The following is a 19,936-nucleotide window of genomic DNA, read 5'->3' as shown; positions in this document are numbered from 1 at the left end:
TCAGAGCCACAGACACTTTTTCTTTACCTAATTCCATGACAGAATTGATAGGCTTTTGTGAAGGGGGACCTCCTGCAGCAAGGAGTCCAACAGAGACTGGGTGCAAAGCTTAAAAGAAAAATATTTAAAAGGCAAAGAAAAGTGGAGCTGCCCACAGGTGGCAGTCGTATCCTTTGAGTAGCACAGTATAGGGAAGGTGCTAGAAGAGAACAGAAAGTTGATGTCGCTGAAGCAGAATTTACATATATATTTTTATTAGTAGCAGAGCATTCAAAAGTAAACTCCACAGGGATTTGGACACTCTTAACTCCTTTCACTGTGTGCTACGTACTGTAATAGTGCAAAGGAGCAGGCCAATACTGCTGATCCTTCAAACACAATACCCAATCACAGCAGAAACCTCGAAACACGTACCCTGTACACTGCAGAAGGGAGAAGACAAGCAGTCAGGGCACAGCTCAGAGGTGAGAAATAACAGCGATTCTTCCAGCGCGCCAGGACTCTGCTGGGGCTGGGCTGGACACGAAGTTTGGCTCCAGGATAATACAAAAGTATCAGCACCAACAATTTCTCTGGCTCAACTTGTCCAAGACCAAAAAAATTCAGATAAGCAGCAGCCTGTGTGCCACAACAGCTCTACGCCTATCCAGGTGCTAGAAAGCAACAAAGAACACCTAAAGTGCCCAGAGACTATTTTTCAGCTGAACTATAACAGCAATACATGAAGTCACTGCCATCACAGCCCATCTGATCATGGACACAGCATGGTGGAGGAAAGGAAGAAACTGAGTAGATCTGCTGGTATGTATCAGCTGGATATCACACAAAACGAAATGCTGGTGGAAGTCAATCGGGAGGTAAGAGGTTTCCCAGACACCTGCATGACTGTCACACATGTGATTGTCTGCCATGTGACATGTGCACATTGACAAAATCCCCATCTCTTTGACCAAGGTGAGAGCAACCTCAGGTTCCAAATGCACTCAAGTTCTAGCAGATAGAAGAAGAATGTGGTACTAGGCCAACCATGAGCACAACAGCAAGGGTCATATACTGAAAGAAGCTTGGAGGTAAGAGACGCAGCAAGCCAAAAAATGAATGATGCCAACTATACGTGCTGTATAGGATATGAAGCTACACATCTGAACACATAAATGATTGCCTCACAGAGCAATTATTGATGAAATGCACAAGATGCAAAGCAATTCTTGACTTGATTCTGAAAAACATGCAGGATATGGTTGCAAACGCTGCGGAGATTCATTCTGCCATGTGCCAGATATACTAAACTGCAGGAGCAGCAACAGTACCTTCCCCCGTCTCATACAACTGCATTTTCTTTAAGTAAGGCCAAATAAATAAATAAATAACAAGAAACAAATAAACAAACAAAAAACAAACCCAAAGATATATGCCAACAGTTAAAGCGTTTGCAAGTGGCAAAAACACTACAGTGGAGGCTCACTGAATTTGTATTTAATCTTCCTGTTATTTAATTATTCTACCAAAAAAAAAAAAAAGAATCCTTTGATAATATAAAGCCATGTCTATGTAGGAGAAAAAAAAAAAACAAACCAAAACAAACAACCCCCAACCAAACAACAAAACCAAAACCACACACAAACTGTCATATTTTATGTAACATTATAGTGAGCAGTCCAGAAAGGGATTTTGGGGAACAACTTGTTAAAAGGGCACAAAACCAGTTATTCTTTTCTCAGGAGTAGGAGGTCGGACAGATATTTATAGAACCAGCAATTAATGTGTAAATGAAGTGACCAAAGAAGAGCCCAGAAAATTAAAACTAAATTAATTGTCTGCATCAGTATTACCTCTTTAGGATTTGTAGCAGTGACTCCAGAGGAATGCTCTCAAATGGAATTTCAGTAAAAACTGTGATATAAATTGAGATTAGCACTGGATAGTTACCAGCACCAGATGGTCTTCACCCACAAATTAAACAGAACTCAAGTATGACACAGCTGAATTGTTAACTGTAATAACCCATTACTTAACAGTTCTTTTATAAAGTCACGACTCATGAACCTATTGGAGTTTTTGAAGATGTTCATAAGCATGTCGATAAGGAAGGCTCCAAAAATCAAAACAGACATCCAAAGTCTTAATTAAGTTGCCATGGCGGGGGTGGAGGGGTGGGGAAGGGTGCTCACATGGATAAACAAGTTTAAAAGATGAGAAAGAAAAGGTAGGAATGCACAGTCTCATTGCAGGCAAGTCAAGAGCATAGCACTTGGGCCCACACCGTTCAACATGCACCTGATCGCGAGGTGGGGGTGTAACCTTATAAGGTTGGTTGCTGATACTGAATTATTGAAGGTTTTAAAGAAATAAACTGTAGAGGTCAAGACAGACTTCATGATACTTGTGACCCCATTACTGACTGGTGAAGAAAATGGCGGATGAAATTCAGTGTTAAGTGTAAAGCAATGAAAATGAGAAAAAGTCCCATACTGCACACATAGTGATTGAATCTGAACCAATGGACATGAAAGATCATTGCACTGGTAATGATGAAAATGTCAACTCGGGCATTAAAAATTGCCAAAACCCCAAACAAGTATCAGAAGTCATTATGGTAAAGAGAACAACAAAATTACTGCCCCACCATACAGATCATATGTTCACCTCCTGATAAGATGCAAATGCAAGGTACATTTCTGATTCCCCCTAACATAAGAAGAAAGAGCAGAATAAGAAAAGGTTCAAAAAGGGCAACGAAGACGACCAAACTTCTGGAATAGCTTCCACACATAGCACACTGGAAAGAGCTGCAACTCTTTGGCTGGAGGACAGGACAACCAAGAAGATGTATGAAACCGTAAGTAGCATGGCAAAGGTAAACAGGTAGAGTTGTTCCTTGAGTGAAGAAGTCCCTTCCAAAGGGACAGCACATAGTTACACTGTAAAACTTACTCCTGTGGGATGTAGTGAACTCCGTGGTTTACAGTTTCAAAAGCAATTATGAAAATTAGTGGAAGTAAACCTCATTAATAGCTACTGAACACAAGGACATTACATGCAAGTGACAAGCTTACTGAAAAAGCATACTAGACAGCTGTGACTATGTGCTTGTTCTGTGCTTCAGTCCTTCCTTAAGCATCCACTATTAACAGCCATCAGAGACAGGCAGATAATAAAACCAGAGACCTTTGATCTGGCCAAATGCAGTTGTTCTTACTGCCTCCACACTTTGTTGAAAAACTCCAACTTTGATTTGAAGATCAGTGGTGAGAGGGTGAGACGGCAAGTGAAAACGCATGTGTACACACAAAGCTGTGATGGTAGCGAGAAAATCTGCCAAAGCTTTCCAAGTCCAACAACATCATGCTGAAGCAGCCAGTGCTAATTACCCTGCCAGTTCTGCTAGTGGCATGGATGATGTCATTTCACTCAAAAAATATGCAGGCACTTCACACTCACTCAACAATGCTTGAGAAGCAGCGGATCATCCTTCAAGGCAGCACAGAAACACACTTCCAGCAGCAACCACTCCTATATATCGGTACCGACAGACTCCGCATGCTCAGGAATGCCCTTTGGAACACCCTCGGGAACACTAAATCTTCTTTAAAACACATTTTTTGGGAACAGCTATGCCTTCTGGGGTTACATGAATGAATATTATTTCTGGCCTTTTCCCCTGTATATAATGTAGATGAAGCACACTGGCACAGACAAAATCATACAGGGTAGACTTTTTTGTCTCCATCTTACTAACTGCTTGAATATCACTAAAGGGCTTTTTAAAAGAATAAGGAGGGCTAAAATTACCTAAAAGTAAAGGTAGAGATAAATGAGGAATAGCCACTCTAAGCAGTAATGCCCACGCTCAGCATTTCTGAATGGAATCTTCAGAAAATTATTTTGTAACCTTAAAGGCATCTCATCAGTACACAGACTTGTGAGACAGCACCTAAGACCCTGGGATACCAGTCCTGTCATCATCAGCATATCTAATTATGCAGTTCAGTTGTACTGTTTATGCATTAATTATTTTTTCCTAGAACCAAGTTCTTTTTAGAATTTACCATGCCACAGCCACAGGTATCTTGACAACAATATGTAAATAGTTCTTTCCTAGCTTTACCAATGGTGTATCACTGGCTTAGCAAGCCAGTTTAGCTCAATTCCTCTTATAATGATCCAAGCAGATTTAATACAAGCAACTTAGAAATTCTTTGGAAAAAATGAAGAGCAGAGTATTGTAATCCTGTGTATTCTATATATGTACTCCAAAACCACCAACATTGTGGTTGTGCAGAAGAAGATGAGTTTTCACAATAATTTTCGTTATTCACAACAACAGCAGCATTCAAAGAGAAAAAATAGCCAATTTAAAACAAAAAGAGAAGGGTTAAAAAAAGTAACCAACCCCACACCATTCTCACACCTGCCTTTGAGTGCTGGCAACATCACCTGCAGAACAACTGCTCATTCCAGCGCGGGCAGGGACATGGGTATGCTCTTCATTTGACTGCCTAGATGACCTCTGGTGAAAGAGTTCTGCATGAATGGCCGAGACACTCGGTCTGCAGACCTGGCTGTTCTGTTTTCTCAACTTTGCAGGAACTGGCATGTATAAGAATCCTCTTCTGAAGTACTCCATTTCATGTTCACATGCTGGGCCATCGTTGTTATCTTAACAATACTTTTTAACAGTAAGATTATTATTTTTTATCTTTTTTTTTTAACCAAAATAATTCTCTCACATCTCCCTCTACCATCTGGCCAAGGCAAAAAGGTAACAAAAATCAGAATAACCTCCTGGCAGAGATCTACAAAAAACGAAAATGCACCATCTTGGTAGAAAAAGTTGAATGACTGAAAAGGTTTTTGCATAGTACGTTTTCTTATCTACTTTTTGCAAAAACATATCTGAACTCCTATGTTAGAATTGTCTCTTCTCTTACTGCTAAACCCAATGAGAAAAAAACCCCAAAAAACAACAGGTTTGTTTTTTGGAACCTGCAGGTATTTTTGCCAGGCCTCCAAGACTGCACAATAAGGTTTCACCTTTTCATACCCAACAAAATACTGTTTATTTCAAGATCAAGTGTTTTAAACAAAAACAGAATCTCAGATGGATGTCACCTGCCTGCATCCCAAGATTCTACAGTCACGGAAGCAAAACGCTGCTTCTGTGAATGAGACCGATGCACAGAACAGGAGGCAAGCTGAGATGCTGAGATGGACACCTCTCAGCTCTGCCTCTCACAGATATGCAAAGCCCACAGTGAGAGCCTCAATGCCATTTCTTAGGCTCTCGTCCCTGCTGAAAGAAACTCCATTTGCACAGGCTGAGATTTATTTATGAAGACAGCTTCTGGCAGTCTATAACAGAGGAGGAGCATCCAGACCTCATTTGCCTTTATAACTTACAGAGAACAATGTGGGACCATACTAGAATATCAAGACAACTAAATTAGATTAGACACACTACAAGTTTTAGACTAATCCAAAATCAGAAGGCAATATTTAAATTATGCAACTCTTCTCAGATTAGGGGAAAAAGTGAATAAGCAAGGAGCCAGTTTCCAGTTGCTTACCCAACGCAGCCCAGGGTTTGGAACCTCAGACATTTCCAAGTGATTCTGCATTCCCTTATTTATTCTGGGTCATTTGGAATGAGTCATACATCTTCATGTTCATAACCCACATGGGATACTCCAGTAACTCATGCAAGCTTGCAATTTTCTGCTACGCAAAGCTTTCTGTTCTCACAGTTTCACCGTGTCCAGACAACCAGACACTGCGGTTGTACTTGCACCATCTCAGATGAACGAGTTACATACTGCGTGACTAGCAAAAAGACATTAAATTAAATACATGACTCGAGGAAGCCAGAGCTCTCTGTGCAGCTGACAGAATGGATGGCACGAAAGCTGATAGGAACACACAAGTGGCCCCTAGTATGGATTAAATATGTGCAATTAGAGTACTTCCTCTAAAAGGTACTGATTTAATGTTATTTATATGAAAAAAAAAATGGCAAGAGATCATCAGATACAAATACTCTGTTTTGTGGCCTCCACATTCAGCAAGCTGCATTCTGTGGGGAAGTGAGCTTGCACCCAGCAGTGCAGAGCTCCGCAGCCGTGCCGTGCCACCACACTGGCATCCCTCCCTACCTGCCGTGGCAGAAAAAGAGAAATGAGAAATTAGAAAGCTGGGGCAAGTCAGGGTTGCATCAGGACATGAAGATCCGGCTGCTTGTGGCAGCTTACAGGGATTTCACACAAAGAGGGTGGCTTTCAGACAAGGAGCTAGACATGCACGCTGTAGGACTGACTCTCCTCTGCTTCTGCCCAATGGGTGGTGAGTTACACCAGGCAGCACACACACATTCGTGTAATAGCCAAGCACCACTCTGAAGGCACAAGAAATCCCATGGGTAAGCAGCACAGAACTGATTGAGCTGCAGGACCTGATCTGGTGATGTAGCATGTGATCAGACTGTTCATGGGAACTGAGCCAGTTAAACCAAAATCCAGGCATTTTCAAGAGTAAAGCATTATGGAAGCATAATGGTAATATGGAGGGCAAAGCTCATTTGGCAGGTAAAATATGGAGACTTCGGCTCTCCGTGTGAGTGAGTGTTACTTACTAGTTTTACAGTGCCATAGCAAGACTGAAGTATTCTTCCAATTATCCCAAAAGGGACTAATCAAGGAGTGGTAACATCTGCAGGGATTCTGAACCACTACCACCACCTCCACATGACTGAGAACAGAGGATTTGAATTACAAGTTATGTTCCCACTACTGTTTAAAACATGCATGTGAAAGGCTGTGCTTTGATACTTACCAGTTTTAGATCTGATCTTTATCCAGGATGAACGTCATTCCCAACAGCCCTACAAGCAGAGAGAACAGGTGTACCACTACCCACCTCCTCACCTGTGTGAACGCCACTGACTGCAGGTACAGCTCAGGCCAGAAGGTGCTCAGTTAGTTGCTCAGTCCATAGGGAGGGGAAGGGATGAGCTATACTAACCAGAAGCTGCAGGGAAGCTGTGCCACAAAAGCCAGCCCAGGAGAACTGCAGCTTCAGCAACAATCACCTACATCGCATCAGCAAAGGAGATTCAGAAGTCAGGAGGCAACACAAGCAAGTGCTTTCACAGGCATCCAAATGCCTGACAGCAGCTCCTGATGGCTGGCTGTGAGCTCCAAGCACAGCCTCCCTCTACAGTCAGAGCATGTGTATGGTCTCTCTCCTGCATCAGTTCTGATGCCTAAATAAAGGTTGATCTTACACTGTCATCTTCCCTTTAAACAAAGAACTTGTACTGCCTCTGTCTCCCTTCTACTTACCTAGTTTTATGAAGCTTGTAGAAACTTAATTATTTTTGAGACATTCCCTCCCCCAACTCCATTTGCAAAAAATGACTGAAGTCTGCCAACAGATTCAAAAGCAATTAGGGGAAGAAACACGTAGGCAGCAAGATTATCCCAGACATCTTCCTTTGGAAACCAGGCTAAAAAATGCAGTATTGCATTCATTAAAACAGTTCCCTTAAGTCAGACTTGTGATTGCTGTACTTCTGTTACTGGTAATAGGGCAGATTTTTAAAACAATTTTTGAAGGATTATATTTTGGTTTCTACAAATCCGACTGATTTCAGCCCTTCTAGCTGCAGGCCAACCAGTTATGAACACCTTTCTCATCAGTTAAATAGCATGATAAGTACTCACTTGCCTCAGATGTGGTCTGTGTCCAAACACAAACAGTGGTTTGAAGATCTTTAAGGCATTGCTCTACATAAAAAAATCTATATTGCTGTGAGATTGGTGCATGCACATTTTATTCTTTTTGAATGGCTGCAACCTTTTTAAAATAAAAGCACAATAGATGTATAATCCTCAGATATATTTAAGTGTGATACAGAGGAGATCATTCCTTCAGCAAATCTTTCGCCAGGTTAGCTTTCTGCTGCAATTTAACTCAATACTTACTAAAAAGGCATATTTTATTGGCCAGTTCCATTGCTTTTAAGAAGAGTATCTGACAAAGAAATAATGGGCTGGAAAAAGTTTCTCAAACACTTTCTTCTTTGTCAGTGCTCACTGGATAAAAATGCATCTCCTTACCCCTTGAACTCATCTCAGTCATGCCACCGCATACTGAAAGGCCTGACAGAAACTCAGCCGATGCTTCCAGGACATCCAGACCCATTCATCTTCCTGCTCCCAACCAACTTCCTGAAACCTCACTTGTGCTGCTTGTTGACCTGCAACGTGAGGAAAACCTGCCATGCTGCTGCCTGCCTCGCTGCTGCTCAGATGGGGGCAGATGGTTGGGATGACAGGTTTCTTAGCACCCATGGGTATCCAGGGATGGCACATTCACTTTATGCAAGGTTGGGAAGTACAGGAGGCTATGGAAAATGAGCGCAAACTCTTTGGTCTTTGAAGAGGACAGGCAGTGTAAGAAAAGTGTCAACACCCCACTCAAGCATTGTGGACCCTCTCACTATCCCCCAGATATACACTGGAGAATGATTTTTGAGCACAAAACCATCCCTACATGCTCCACAACAATGAGGCAGTGGTATGAGGGACCACTGCCTGCCTCCCTGTGCCTTCCTTCCTCCCATCCAGTCCTGCAGTGCGGGCAGAGCAGCAGGGATGCGTCTGGCGCACCCAAAGGAGCATGGGGTTGCACACTAAGAGTTAAATCAATTAATCTCTCAGCTGGTTGGAAAAAAAACCCTGTGGATGTATTTCCTGAGTCATCAGTAAATGATCTGCTGCCAAATTGCCCCAAATAAGCAACCCAAACAGCAGTGTCTTCTTAATTATAAAAGATCCTTATCAGCTTACCTGAATGTGTTTTGGAGTTCCTCCTTGTGCCTTAATTTAATTTTTTAATTATGAGGAATTAAGAGCCAGTATTTTCAATAAATGCTGAGAGGCTTTGCTGTTCCCTCGCATATACCCAGTGTTATATTATGGATTTAGCTAAAGTGTGCTGCGATTGCAGCAAAGTTTTAAACTTCTAGCCCATATTTCCAACAGGCATTCATACTGCAAGACTCTAACTTATCAATGTCTCTTTTTCATACACAAAACTACAAACTGCCTACAAAAAGTGTGAAATTAAAAAATAATCGCCACTTAGTGTCAACTGTGTATGCTTTACTTACAAATATAAGAATTCAAATGAGAAAAGAAGTCAGAAAAAACAACATTTAATTATAAAAGAGCTTTTTAAATTAAAAAAGATAATGGCACTAAACCAGAAACAAAGTTATTTAAGAGATCATAGCCACAGGGTGGTTGTAATTTCATACTGAAACTGTACAGCTGTTCCTATCATCTGCACTTTGCTCCTGATTAAAATAACATCCAGAGTTCCAGTAACAAGTAATCTTTTACAGAACTATAATATATTATGAAAACACACATCATTTTTGTATTACATGACAAAAAAACTTAGATTACATTAGATTCATAAATATTTTCCTAAACATTGTACTGGTTTTCTACTCCTTACATGTAAAGAACAGGGAGTGTGGTTTGTTCTGTTGACAAAAGTGATTTGTACTACAGGGTTCACCCACACTGGGACATGTTGTGCTACACCACATAGGGGTACCCAGCTAGATGGAGCATTGATGGCAGTACAGTCCCATTAGACCTATTTCCTATTTTACTCATCCTGCTTTTGAGAATCCTACCATGCTTCCTTTCCATACGAAGACAGCCTCTGACTTTAAAAAATAATAAATACCTATGCCCCCCAAATTGTTCATACGCTGTGGATAACTAATAGTAGATGTCTAATTTTTCTATGACCTTTCAAAGTTCTGTTTCACTGCTTATATATAAAAGGGAGAGTTCCAGTGGTTACTTTGGGAACACCACAGTCAGGGCCTGTGTCCAAAGCTCAGCAGAAAGGCCCTTTATTCCTTTAATCAGCTTTGATCACATTAAAAAACCAACCAAACAAAAAAAAAAAAAGCAATTCAGTCCTTGATTGTATGTAGAATATTCCCTATGAGGTCAATATAATTCTGTGTGTGCACTGAAAGAAAATATTTCATTCCAAGGATATAATTTCACAGTAGTTATTTCAGGTAGTCTGCGCACAGCTGTGAGCATTTAAGCACGGCTGAGTTAGTTTACAAAGAAGTTGTAAAGCAGTACACAAGTTATTGAACCCAGTGTTGCTGTGGGACTGGGGCTCTGGAGCTACAGTCCACAGGACTTTGTGCCGCAATAAGCCACGTCAGTCTACAAATTCATTATCAGTGAATTCTGCGAGCAGCTTTCAGGATTTGCAATAGTTCACCGTTGGATTACTAACTTTTTAAGTGGTTTAGAGAGCATCTATCAGCATCAGGGAAATCAGAACTTGATTTCTAGCCTCATCCGGGATAGATGAGACATAAAGCTGATGGTAGATAACATCCAAAAAGCCTATGTGAACTCCATAGTAGACTTTTACTTGATTACACAGTAGACCTTTACTAGATTTTGAGTGAAAGGTTTGGTGGTTTCCACCTATGAAATTCAGACTATAGTTTCCCTCCACAGTTATTTTATTCTTCCTGAAAGTTTTTATTGTGCTAGTAATTGGCAGGTTTTGGCAGTTCACAAAATGCAATCAATCAGATGTCCAAAAAACCTGAAACCAGCGTATATAACATAGCTGCATATCATTGCTGGAAAACCTTAAGGTCTTTCTAGTGCATGACAATATTCCAGAAAAGACACTGCCAAGAGTGGTGAGCTTTAAAAATGACTCACCTTGTCACATGATCCTTTTAAAAATAACCTCAAAAATACAATCAACTGGAATAAGAATAAAAAAATATTTAAAAGATCTAGCAAAAAAGCTGCATAGAAAGAATTTTTACAGTTGTTTTTAAATAGTTTTCATTAAACTTCACCTAGAGAATGAACAAATTTAGGACTTCCAAAGACAAAATATATTGCATTGCAGTTTTTTTCTGTGAATTTCACACTTATTGGGAAATTCATATGACTGGGTTTAGGTATTTTTAATACTGTACCATTCAGAAGTGCTGAGCAGGGTTTGGTTCTCTAGTGTATTAGCACTGTAAAGACCTATATGAACACACAATTCTACACAAACAGATTGTAGATCTCTAATATAAAGAGATTAAACATCTGTTTGAAAAATGATTTCTTCTGATACAAGACCTACCAGATGGGAGGTAGATGAGTGCCATTAAAATATTTAAGGTACTTATTCTCATGTCAAATATGAATGGAGAAACTGTGCTATCTCCAAAATTTTGCTGCAAGTAAAACTGAAAATTTACTGGTAATCACTGTTGTGTTTCTGTCACTTTTTTTTTTTTTACAGGATAGTTGAATGTTGAAAGGACACACTATCCCTTTGAAACATTCAGCCTTACAAAGTAAGTCCACAAGTTGTTCTTTTGCCATTAGTTGTGAGCTTAGCTGTGCTTAGATTTTATAACCCACTCAGCATTTGGGTTGAGCTGGTATAGGTCCTTCATGTAAGTATCATCATCAAGGCAGCGTTCTCCTAGAAATAGAAGAGAGACATGGTTACAACAGTAACGAAAAGAAAGGAAAAAACTTTCAAACTTCCTGTCACTGTTTTATTCCACTTAGGTTTCCAAGCCCTCTCTATGGTATCAAACAAAGGGCAATGCAGCTAAAACCTAGAAATGCTCTTACCCTTCCTATTTGACTTGGAGAGGAAAGGGGGACAGAGGAGGAAGGAAGGGGCTCTGCCACCTCTGTGGCACGTTCTAGGTTAGACTCCTCACAGAGACCATGCACATGGGAGCTCCCCTCAGCAAGGGTTTAGGAAAAAAGGAACAATGCTCTGGTCATTTTGTGGTTAAATCCAAACACTAGTTTCGCATTTGCATAGAAGCCCATTAAAATTTCAGGTTATTTTTCCCCATCTTGAATGGAAAGTCTGAGCAAGGTTTGTCCTCCTGCTAAGAAGGCGTTACTCCCTATCCGGTTCCTCTTTGTCAGCAGTTCTGCATAGCACTTGTAATGGTTACTGTCTTAAGAGGGAAAAGTAGTTCAGTGTTCTTGGCACATTACAAGCAATTAATTTATGTCTGGTAGCTATGATAAAAATAGCATACGCTGCTGCATCAAGATCTGTGTACTCCTCCCGTTCCCCTCCAGGCAAAGCATTACCTCATGCATTTGCAGCTGTACATCACAGCTCCTCTCCAACTCCACCATGCAAACGGTTGGGGTAGATGGTTTGCATGCTAGACAGATACTTCCAGCACATGTGCTCCTGAAGCAGGAGACAAGCAGAGGTGTGATGCTGCAGCTGGGTTTGTCTGCCAGTTCTTTGGACTCCTTACACAGAGCAGGCAAGGCAAGACTCCATGCTCAACCAGGCTCAGTCTCCATCTTCTCCCTCTCCGTCTGCTCTGCTTGCCAGGTGGGAGATTATTCCCTCTGGGATTTTTGTCCCAACCTACATGACCTGTACCCACACTGCTGAACCAGGCCCTCTCCTCCTCACATGCTTGAACTGCATGTTCAGGCAGTGAGAGCACAGAGACAGTGGTTTGCCATGTCCCTATCCAGTCCCAGTCATGAAGCAATGACAGAAGTCCCATTCAGTGCCCTGAAGCCCTATAGTGAGTACTCGAAAAATGTCTGGAGACTTCAGCAGCTCCATCTGCTAGGGGACAGGATCGCAGCATTGCACGTTAAGTTCAATTATGAACTTAAGTATAAGCATATGAGCGTATCATGAGCCTGTCAAGTCTTCTCACTTTTGGGCTACCTCTACATTAGTCAGTCACACTGGGCAGAGAGAGAGAAAGGGCAAAGATCATGAAAGATGATTTACTTAAACCTGAAGAACAGGTTAAAGGCAGGGAGTTTCTCTTATCTCAACTGAGACCATTTGTAAGGACTAGTATTTGTAAGAGCTGATTAAAGTTGAAATTGTCTGGAAGTAAACTATTCAGAGGAAACATCTAAGCTTTCTGTCCCATTTCATTTCATAACAAAACAAACCAGCAACGTGGAACTAGCCACGTATTTTCTCTAAAAGACACAATTTCTGTCACATGTTTAAAGTGACAGTAGGTTGTTCCATTTTCACTGGAATTCTGTTACAGAAACCTTTTTTCTGCAATGATTACACCTCTGTACAATAAACAAGATACTCCCCTCCTGCAAAAAAGTTTTACATCTGGGATCACAACCTGCTTTAACAGGCATAGTAAATATAGATACATACTGGATATGAGAACATGGAATACATTAATGTGGCATCCAGTTTAGTAACAACTTTTTTGCCATCAGGCTTAGCAAAACCCCTAAAACATATCTTTCATAGGGAATATAGGAAAGTGATATTTTTAATTTACTTCAAGTTTTTGGGTTTAGACACACACAGACAAAAAAAGAATATTTAGAAATATATTTAATATATTTAGAAGTACTGGGTATTCACCGAATTTTATTACTTCAAATAAAGTTTAACAGGTCGCAGTTAATAAAAGAAGTAAATGTAAGCCCAGTCCAATACTATTTTCTAGTTAGTTGTTTTTTCTGTCCCAAGCATATGAAAAATACTGTGATTAGAAACTGATTCCCAATGCAAAAATACTTTTGTGTTTATTGAAGAAAATTTCAGAACTATGTTCAATATTATCCTTTGGCATTAACCTTGCTGATCTGCTATTTGCCTTAATCAAGAGGGTCTGAAAGACACAGAGCAGGACAGACTTACTGTTGGAAAATTTTATCACTAGGTCATGTTTCTGGTTGAGCGTTTTTTTTCCCCAAAGGAACCTGCAAGCAATGCTCAAATGCAGAGCGTGAAGGACTGTAAGCATTCTTATTATGCCTCAATACAAAGTGATGAATAAGATGAACTTCAAGCACCTTCCTATCCAACCTTTCTGTGCTGCTTTACTGTACACACATATCAGGAACATCTGTTAGAGCTGCTGTCTTCCTCTGGGAGAAATAATAAGAGACTACTAATATGATGATCACACCAACATCTCTGCTTCCTTCTCCCCAAGGTTAACTGTCTGCCTTATTGTCAAGGAGAACTAGGAACATGAATGAAAATGAAACACAGTGAGGCCCATGCACCATGTGCCAAGAGATCCTATTCTAGCAAAAGAAGTTGTACAGAAGCCGTTCTTACCAATATTTCCTCCTATTTCATAAAGAAAGACCTCTTCTTTCTTGAGTGTTTGGACATTTCCACTGTTGGGAACAAAACACAATGAATTACTATATTGTGAAAGAGCTCGTACATCAGCCACAGACATGTCTGGGAGAAATTATGCTAATTAAGATCAGCAGTATACCTGTCATAAACCTTTTGTGTTTATACTCATTTACTGATACAGTAAGTGAATAAGAACACCCTTGCTTGCTAGTGCAAATGAGTAGTCCTGCAAGTGAGCAATACACTATTGAAAAGGTAAAGTAAGAGATGTGAAGAAGCTGTGAGGTTTAGAAAAGAATTCTATTGTTATTAGCAAGTAGCCTGGTATTTTGGTCGACAAGAAACTGAACGTGAGCCAGCACAGTGTGCGCTCACAGCCCAGAAAGCCAATCGTATCCGGGGCTGCATCAAAAGGAGCGTGACCAGCAGGTCAAAGGAGGTGATCCTGCCCCTCTACTCTGCTCTCATGAAACCCCACCTGGAGTATTGTGTACAGTTCTCGTGTCCTTAACATAAAAAGGACATGGAGCTGTTGGAGCAAGTCCAGAGGAGGGCCACGAGGATGATAAGAGGGTTGGAGCACCTCCCATACGAAGACAGGCTGAGAAAGTTGGGGCTGTTCAGCCTGGAGAAGAGAAGGCTGCTGGAGACCTCATAGCAGCCTTCCAGTATCTGAAGGGAGCCTATAAGGGTGCTGGGGAGGGACTCTTCCTTAGGGACTGTAGCGATAGGACAAGGGTTAATGGGTTTAAACTTAAACAGGAGAAGTTCAGGTTAGATATGAGGAAGAAGTTTTTTACTGTGACGGTGGTGAGGCACTTGAACAGGTTGTCCAAAGAAGTCGTAAATGCTCCATCCCTGGCAGTGCTCAAGGCCAGGCTGGATAGACCCTTGGGCAACATGGTCTAGTGTGAAGTGTCCCTGCCCATGGCAGGGGGGTTGGAACTAGATGATCTTAAGATCCTTTCCAACCCTAACTATTCTGTGATTCTATGATTTAACCTCTGATTTTTCTTTCACTGCTGTTGCAAAAGTAAGTATTCTCCTCAAAACACTTCATATTTCTGAAAAAGTATGGTTGAGTGGGAGAAACCACATTCTTGCCGGTTTTAATTTTGTTGCAACTAAAAGAACTGAAAAACAGACAGTGAAAGAATAAAGTCCCCATATTACAAAGGGGTTCTATTATTGTTACTGCTTAACTGTAATAATATATGCTAAGGCACAGCCTGTAAATAACTTTCTGTCAAAAGTGTAAACCTCTAAAACCAGGATTTAGGAAAAAGCAGCTTCTTAATGTCAACTAGTGTACGATATTATTGCTTCAGCATGAATAGTTATCTATGATGCACAAATGTTCCTTTCGTTTTGTTTTTTTTCCTAAGTCTAATCTGGTTTTTTACTTTGCTCATATACATATAAAATAGATGTAAAAGCTTGATTAAAACTTCCCCCTTTCTAAATCAATTTGTATGATTTATGCGTAGCTTTCCTTCTGCCTTGTCCCCTCAAAATTATGAAACTGTTCATGACCCATCGGATTAAACAGCAGTTAAGTTTTACTAAGGGCACTCATGTATTTGGGAAGGCTTTGTGAGCTTTAATGACATAAGGAGCATTAAGTCAATTTCTCAAGCACATATTATAATAGTTAATTTGGACGAAATGTTCATGAACTCACCTGGACTTAAACTATTTTAAAACTTTTCTCTTGATGCAACGTATGAAAAGCCACTTCTCCTGAAATGGTAAAAAAGCAAAAATGTGTTTGTACCTTTTCTGGCTGAGAAACCTGGCTACTATATCACTGGCTTTCAGTTCTTCTGTCAGCTGTATTGCCATGGAAACTTTCGAAAGATGAGGCGCTTGCACCCGTATCACTCCCTGAGGAACATCAGCCTGCAAAGCAATAACAGTGTTGGAACAAAGCTGCTAGCAGCTGGCTTTGATGAGCTTCTCAAAATACAGTATGGAATAAGTAACATAGCACAGTGTTCTGTACTTTACTATCTACTACACTTCACTGCACTGCAGAAATAATAACTACACAGTAATTCAGTAGATTACATCAGACCTTCAGATCTCTTTTTAACAACAGGGAGAACTTTAGAACAAAAGAACAGTAGTGTTTTAATTCTTTTTCAAAGATGTTAAGAATAACAATAACAATTACTGCTGTATTAAGAACACACTTTGGTATGATAAGAAGCATATGAGATTGATATGAAAAGACTTGCTGCAGGCATGAAAGCCAGGCAACCCCTGCTTTGCTCCAACCTCCCCCCGCCGCTAAAACTTCCAGAAGAAACCTTTCCAGTTTCATTTAATCTGAATTTCATGCCAGGGAAAAAAAAAAAAAAAAAAGAAATCACAAAGTATTCACAGGTCAGTCTACTTTAAATGATTCCTCTTTTCAAATATCATTTCTTTTTAAAACAGATATTCACTACTGCAGCTTTCTCTCCCTATTTTTTACTCTCCAGAATATATTCAACTAGTCAACCTGCAGGTCTGACTACATAATGGATTCATACTTTATTTCAACCCAAAAGTCCTTGATGATGAATATCAATCATATTAGTTACAGAGAAGGAGGGTTCCAAAGGATAGTTTTTCTGTTCAACTTGCAGTACGTGACATTAAAAGTTACAAAAGGCATAATTTATTTGTGAATAAGATCCTAATTTCTGTTCCTGGAAATCTTGAGGTAATTTTTCTATTCATATTACACTACCATTTACCCAAATGTACTCATTCTGATAGGAAAAGAAATATAAGAGTCTCAGTAGTCAAGGTTGATTATGACAGTTCATTTTCTTCTCCCCCCTGCCCCTCCTCGGCCTATTTACTGCAATTGTAAGGCTGAACATTTCTTCTTCCATAATCAATGAACAAATCTGGGCACCTGTGAATCTAGAATAGCTTCTCTGAAACCATCAGAGTTAAACGAATATAGAATAAGTATAAACGTGAGCAGAATCAGAAGCACAGCTTCCTGAAAAGGCTAAAGGCTCATTACTATACAAGTGATGAGCTGTGGTAAGTAATTTTAACTAAACAATTCTTCTATATCCAGTCTTACTGTTTATTGATTTAAAAATACTAGACATAATAACTATTTATGTCTAAAGCATAAAGAATCATCAAACTGAGAATGTTCTTTGTAGTAATTAAGGAATCAAAATTTGTAAGATTGCAATGGAGCAAGCTCAAAGAGCAACTTCCTACATTTATCCCTAATTTTCTCAAATCTGTTCTTTAAGACCTCCAGCTATGGAAACAGTGGCTGTAGCCATCTGCTACGAAGCTAACTCCCGCTTAAAAATCTTCTACCTCTTTCCAAGCTGTAGGGATCCTGACAAAAGAAAAAGAAACTTCTAAGATGAAATGGATATTTACAAATGTTCCTAACTGGTCTTTCATCAAATTCAGCATGGCAAATTTAAACTGGTTTTCATTTTTGTATACAATTCTGTATCATTTTGTCTCAGTTATTTTAATGGAGTTTTTCCAACCTTCAGCTGGATAACAGGTTTGTTGGGTTGTTTTTTTTTTTTCCTATACAACAGGCATGTGATTAAATGATGTAAAAACCTGCCTGCTTTGAGTAGATGAGAGAAAAAACAAGAAGTGTCCACAGAACTGTAACATTACGGTCACAGACCAAACAGAATAATTACTTTGTTTATTCAGACAGAATTATTATTAGCTCAGCTAACGAATGCATTTTGCCACTTTGACCACCTGCATTTACAGAAGAACTCATGCTCAGCTGTACAATATGTTCACAAGGCTGAACTATAGAGAGAACAGATACTGGGCATCCCCTAGCCCATTCACCGTGCAAGTTGGTGGGAAAGAAAACGTGGCTATAAAACATCTAAGAGCAGAGTCACAAAAGGACCTGTTCTCTGCACAGCACAACTCAAAATATCCAAGTTAGGGCTCCACATCACAACATATAAGCCAAATATGTATAAGGTGACTGACAACATGCTGAAGGATGAGTCACCTATACTATTTAGTTTGTGAGTCCTCTCTCCTGCATCACAGGCTCTCTCAGGATGAGGTTTACAACACTGAAACCTCTGGCTGAGTTAGGTACTTGCACACTTTAAAAACCTGAGGAGAGATACATCCTTACTTGAGAGAAATACACTGGCCTACAACATTTAGTCTGTAGCAGTCAGCATCACCTGTAGGGTACTCATCTTCTTTCAAACCCTTTCTTTTCAGAGGGACTTGAATCTACATTGAGCACAAAAAACCGCAGCTGCTTGGCTATAGGATCTGGGGTGGGTTTCTTCCAGATTCTCCTGTTCCATTTTGCATGACACACTTCAATATTCATCTGGCTAGATGAAAAGAGGAACGAAGTGACTATGCAGTATTTTCACTAACAACTCAGAGGACAGAATATAATATATACTTATTAAATGTAGAATGCTACCAAGCAGGAATGGGGCACAAGCATTATGAAAAACAAAACTGGGATTCAAAAGGATCTTGCTACATGGGAGACAAAGTCTGAAAGAAATGTGATACAGCTGTTCACTTTGAACTACAAAGTGTTGCACCTAGTTTGGGACGAACAACTGTAAAACTATATAAAGAGAAATGATTTAGCATATAGCAATTTTTTTAGTAAATAATCTGACACTGCAGTGCATAACAAATTCAGCAAGAGTCAGTAACGTTATACTGTGACAATGCAAACAGGTTATGCAAACAGAATGACTATAGGATACAATGGTTATTCTAACCTGGGTTAGATAAGCCCAGTAGCATTGCGTTGTGCTGCTAACATGACTGCTCCTTGTATTGGAACAATAGCAACATACAGAGGAATACAATGACGGATGGTATAAATCTGCTGAATGCTAGTAGGTAAATTTCCAGTCCTGAGGGCGCCTTTCTTTGCCTGGCTAGAGCATTACACACCCCCAAAGCAACCTAATGACTTAATCCCTGACACTGGCTTGAGGCCATAGGTATACATAGGTATCCTGAAAAGCAATTAACCCTCATAAGCCCTCTAATATTAAGCACTCTCAGCACTGTTCAGAGATCTTGCCCAAAGCTTGCAGTAAATGCTGTTTAACCTCTATGTTAAAAGGGGAAATGTGATTGATAGAGAGGCCTCGTCAGAGATAAAATGAAATTTTATCCTAATGAGCTAACTGCATTAAGAATACAGATACTGAGGTATTTCTGGAGAGTATGGAAGTGACTCAAGCTCTGTCCACCTATGTTTAATCTCATGGGTGCCACAGCATGTGGTAGAAAATAGCAACTTTTACTTATTTTTTACTCAGCTGCAGACAAGATAATTAGTTCTCAGAAGTTTCGAACAGTTTTCAATGGAGTGGGGATTCATCACAAGTTTGGGTACCTCACTTGCCATCTAACAGTGAAATGCAGTTCAGAAACTGCACAGAAAAACCATGTCAATTTCCAATTGAGATAGTATAAATTGAAAATATGGAAAAATAATAAAAGAATTTCCTTCAAGAATGAGACAATGTTTTACTTGGAAAAATTTACAAAGTTGTCATTCACAATGAAACCCCTTTGTGAATATGATTTTAGGAGTAATATATTCTCAGGCACCCAAATTACTGAATGCTTCAAATAAAAATTGTACCGTTTAATTTTGAAGAAAATCCCCACAGATTAAAGAAAATCATTGAATAGTAACTTTACATTTACATTTGAGTAAGGACGTATTACATGAGACTTCAGC

The 19,936-nt window shown here is 39.9% G+C and overlaps 1 protein-coding gene across 6 annotated transcripts in view; it reads right to left on the bottom strand.

Annotated features, from left to right (window-relative positions):
- Positions 1-9,195: 9,195 nt before the first annotated feature.
- The window catches only part of ARHGAP18 (Rho GTPase activating protein 18), a 92,612-nt gene continuing 81,871 nt past the window's right edge, over positions 9,196-19,936 (bottom strand). For all 6 annotated transcript variants that reach the window (XM_030489844.1, XM_030489843.1, XM_030489847.1 and 3 more), the window contains exons 13-15: positions 15,968-16,092; positions 14,167-14,228; positions 9,196-11,541 (exon numbers count right to left, since the gene is read on the bottom strand). In XM_030489844.1, the coding sequence (XP_030345704.1) occupies positions 11,450-11,541; positions 14,167-14,228; positions 15,968-16,092 (279 nt within the window). In that variant the 3' untranslated portion in view covers positions 9,196-11,449. The remainder of the gene's footprint in view (positions 11,542-14,166; positions 14,229-15,967; positions 16,093-19,936) is intronic.

Source organism: Strigops habroptila, chromosome 6 (assembly GCF_004027225.2).
Source record: "Strigops habroptila isolate Jane chromosome 6, bStrHab1.2.pri, whole genome shotgun sequence".
NCBI classification, from domain to species: domain Eukaryota; kingdom Metazoa; phylum Chordata; class Aves; order Psittaciformes; family Psittacidae; genus Strigops; species Strigops habroptila.
Note: the sequence above shows the minus strand (reverse complement) of the source record. Positions and strands in the feature narration are given on the sequence as shown.